This window comes from Plasmodium reichenowi, chromosome 7, assembly GCF_001601855.1.
Source record: "Plasmodium reichenowi strain SY57 chromosome 7, whole genome shotgun sequence".
Taxonomy (NCBI): domain Eukaryota; phylum Apicomplexa; class Aconoidasida; order Haemosporida; family Plasmodiidae; genus Plasmodium; species Plasmodium reichenowi.
Window position 1 is genome coordinate 527,379 of NC_033652.1, and position 4,311 is coordinate 531,689.

Here is a 4,311-nt window from a genome sequence, read left to right on the forward strand (position 1 = left end):
TTTTTTTTGTTATTTCCGTTCTTCATAATATATAGAAAATTTTATCCACAGAGATTCCTCAAAAGAAGAAAGAAGAAAAATATATACTATAATAATAATATATTATATTATATATATATATATATAATATATATAATATATATATTTTATATATATATTATATTCTTATATGCGTATTATTTTTTTTAGGGCTAAAAAAAAAGAACTAGTAGTAAAAGTAATATATTAATATAATATATATATAAAATATATAAGTATAAAACAATATACAGATTTTAATATATATATACATATAATATATTATTATATATATATATAATATTTATTTCTATTTTTTTTTTTTTTTTCTCATATGCCAAATAAATTATATAAATATACCTACAATTTGTAGATATAAAAATATAATAGTATTGTAGAAAAAAAAAAGAACATACATTTTATTATATATTATATATATATATATATATATACATACATACATACATATCTTTTTATTTATTTTTATAATTATAAAATTTGAAGTAAAATTATATATATATAATAAAAAGATATTTTTATACATACATAAAAAAATATATTTATATAATAATATATATATATATATATTTTTTATTTTTGTTCTCATTTTAGTGTTTTTTTTTTTTTTTTTTTCATTTATTTTTTTTTGTTCCATATTTTTTTAAAATATTATATATTTATATATATACATATTATATATTAATTTTTATACATACATATAAAATAAGATACATTATAATTTTGTATGACATATAAAAAGTTTGGACGTTTAATTTATATATAATAAGATATATATATTATATATATATATTTATATATATTTATATGTTTCTTTTTTTTTCCAAAATATATCTCTATTTTTTTCTCCGTTGTTGTTGTTTTGTTCTTTTAATTATATATATATTAGTTTATTATATTTTTTTTTTCGATACATAAAAGAGTATATGCGGCATATGTATTTTCTTTCCTTCGCAATATTTTACAAATTATTTTTAACGTAGCAATATTTTTATAAGATAATTATTTTGTTATATATATATATATATATATATATATATGTTTATTTTTATGTTTATGTTTATTTTTTTACATATTACATTTTCTTTTGTGTTTATTTCAAAATGGTACACGTATTACTAGGCTATTTAGATGAAAAGAAGAAGAGGAAGAATGAATTAAGGGATAAGCATAAAATTAATAAAAAGTTTGTTTCTAAAATTGGTGGGAAACCTTTTTGGTTAGATAGAATTAATTTACCGGATGAGAAAGAATTTAATTGTTCAGTATGTAACAACATGATGATATTTTTATTACAGATTTATGCACCTTTAGATGAGCTTGGAAATTGTTTTCATCGATGTTTATATGTATTCATATGTATACATTGTGGTGATCAAGCAAAATGTTTTAGAACACAATTACCAAGAAATAATCCATTTTATAATTATTATTTACAAGATGTGAATTATGTGGATGATACAACAAATGAAAATGATGAATTGATATCTTCTGATGATACAAATAATCAAATTAGTGAATCGGATGATACGAATGATACGGATAATCATATGAGTGATAGTGAAGAAAATATAAAAAATTCCACACATACAAATAATAATAATAATAATAATATTAAAAATAATAATGTGATAAATACCAATATTGATGAAACAAATCGTAAGGACAACATGAATAATGGACATCATATAGATATGAATACAAATATAATTATTAGTAATAGTGAAACCATTAATAGTAATAGTAATAGTAATAATAATTCTAATTGCTTCGAAGCGACAGGGAATAATTTGAACGAATCAGACGACACTACTAATCAAATAAACGAGTCCGACCATAGCACAAACCCATTTAACGAATCTGACGATACAAATAATGAACAGAAGACATTAGAAAAGAAGGAAAAAGAAATAAATGTATATAGAAATAATGAAGATAATAAGAAGGATAATGCTGTAAATAATATTGTTATGAATATTAAAGAAGATGATGAAGATGAAGATAAAAAGAAGGAAAAAAAGGACGTAAAGGTTATTTGTTCCAAAAGAATGGAAAATGAAAATTGTAATAATAAAATTCTTATACATAATGTAGAAAAAAAAAGTAATAATTTTAGTGTTAATGAAGATGTAAAAAAAAAAGATACCTGTTCAGGAACAGACTATTATATGACATTAATAAAGAAAGATAAGAATATTTTTGATAAAAGCGTGGAATATTATTTTTGTTGTAATATTTGTGGAATTCCTTGTTTCAATAAATTTAAAAAACATAAACCTTGTAAACTTAAGAAGCATATCATTTTCCAAGAACACAAAATATATATTAGCGATGAAGATGATTGTGAAAGTAGTAGTACAGGCAGCGAAATGTTTTCTGATTTTTATGGAGGGGATTCTAATGAAGAACTTGTTAATAATAAAGGTGGTACTTATGTTCTTGAAATGAATACAAAAGAAAAGGATAATTCGAGGATGTCACATTTTAATGTTTTACATAATGAAAATATATCTACAACGAATAATGATGATAATACAACGAATAATATATCTCCCGATCATGGTAATGAAACGTATGAAAGTGGAGAAACAAATAAAATGGATAACCTCGATAATATGAATAATATGAATAATATGAATAATATGGATAATATGAATAATATGGATAATATGAATAATATGGATAATATGAATAATATGAATAATATGGATAATATGAATGATATGGATAATATAGATAATAACATGAAAGGAAATAATACCATGAATCATGTAAATGGTATGTGTGATGTTAATAATATAAATGTGAACAACACTAATGTTAATGTTGTCGATTATAATAAAACCAACTTTTATAGTAACACCAATTATTCATTTAACGAGAAAGAACAAAATAAAGATGATGTAGAAGAAATTGATTTAGATATTAGTGAAATGAAAGCTTTTGAACAGATACAAAGAGATATTGAGAATACAAGGAATATTGATAAAGTTTTTAAAAATTATATAAAAAAAATTCAAAGATTCCCAAGTCAGTTTATAAGATATTCATATAATGGTACAGCTCTTTATTCTTCATGTGACATATTTAATAGTAATAGAAATAATGTATCGGAACTACCAAATACAAATAATAAATCTCACAATAATATGAATAATATTTATAATACATTTAATACTAATAAGGTTCCTCGGTGTCATATTTGTAAAAGAAGAAAAGTATTTGAATTTCAAGTTCTCTCAACCATTATTAACTTTTTAAAAATAAACAAAAATATACAAGTTGATAATAATATAGCCTTAAATTCGAAGTTTGCCTACCTTGCCATATATACATGTGAAAATAATTGTGATATATTCGATATAAACAATTTTAAAGAATCACAAAGAAGACAACACAAAAATAGATATATTCAAGAATATGTCTATGTGCAAGTTGAAAATTAAAAAAAATAAAAAAAAAAATAAAAAATAAAATAAATTGGACTTTTTTTTTTTTTTTTTGGTAGAACGACTAAGCAGTGTACATTTTGTATATACAATATGTTTATATATAATATGTGTGTGAATATTAATAATTTTTTTTTTTTTTTTTTTTTTTATATTATAATATTTATACATAAGTATATGTTTATTTGAGTATATTTCTTATATATTCTTATTTGTATATATATATATATATATAATATATATATTATGTATATGTGTTTATTTTTTATTTGTATATATTTGTACCTATTTGGATTCATTTGTATGTTCAAAATGGATTATATATATATATATTTATATATTTATATTTACATTTTGTTTTTTCCACATTTCCATATCGTTATAGCAATTACAACTAAATTTATTTCTTTCTCAATGTTTTTATGTTTTTATGTTTTTATATTTTTTATATTTTTTACATTTATGTGTTCCTTAAATAAGAAACAAAAGTTCTTATATTTCAAGATTCTACACTTTTATTAGTAACTTTTAAAGAATTTTTTCTTACAATATATTGATATATATATATATATATATTTATATATATATTTATATATATATTTATATATATATTTATATATATAAGGGGAAGTGTTCATAATATGTTACCATGAATTTTTTATTTTAAAAAATTAAAGAGCAAACTTAATCATATATATATTATATATATATATTATATTATATATATATATATATATATATAATTTTTTTTTTATACATTCCTACAATGAGAATAAAAAAAAAAAAAAAAAAAAAAAAAAAAAAAAAAAAAAAAAAAAAAAAAAAA

The 4,311-nt window shown here is 19.0% G+C and overlaps 1 protein-coding gene across 1 annotated transcript; it reads left to right on the plus strand.

The window, feature by feature from the left end:
- Positions 1 to 1,139: 1,139 nt before the first annotated feature.
- PRSY57_0713500 (hypothetical protein) lies at positions 1,140 to 3,482 on the plus strand (the record flags this gene model as incomplete). Its single annotated transcript, XM_012906789.2, has 1 exon — positions 1,140 to 3,482. The coding sequence occupies one exon, from the start codon at positions 1,140 to 1,142 to the stop codon at positions 3,480 to 3,482; it is 2,343 nt and encodes a 780-aa protein (XP_012762243.2).
- Between the last annotated feature and the right edge of the window lie 829 nt (positions 3,483 to 4,311).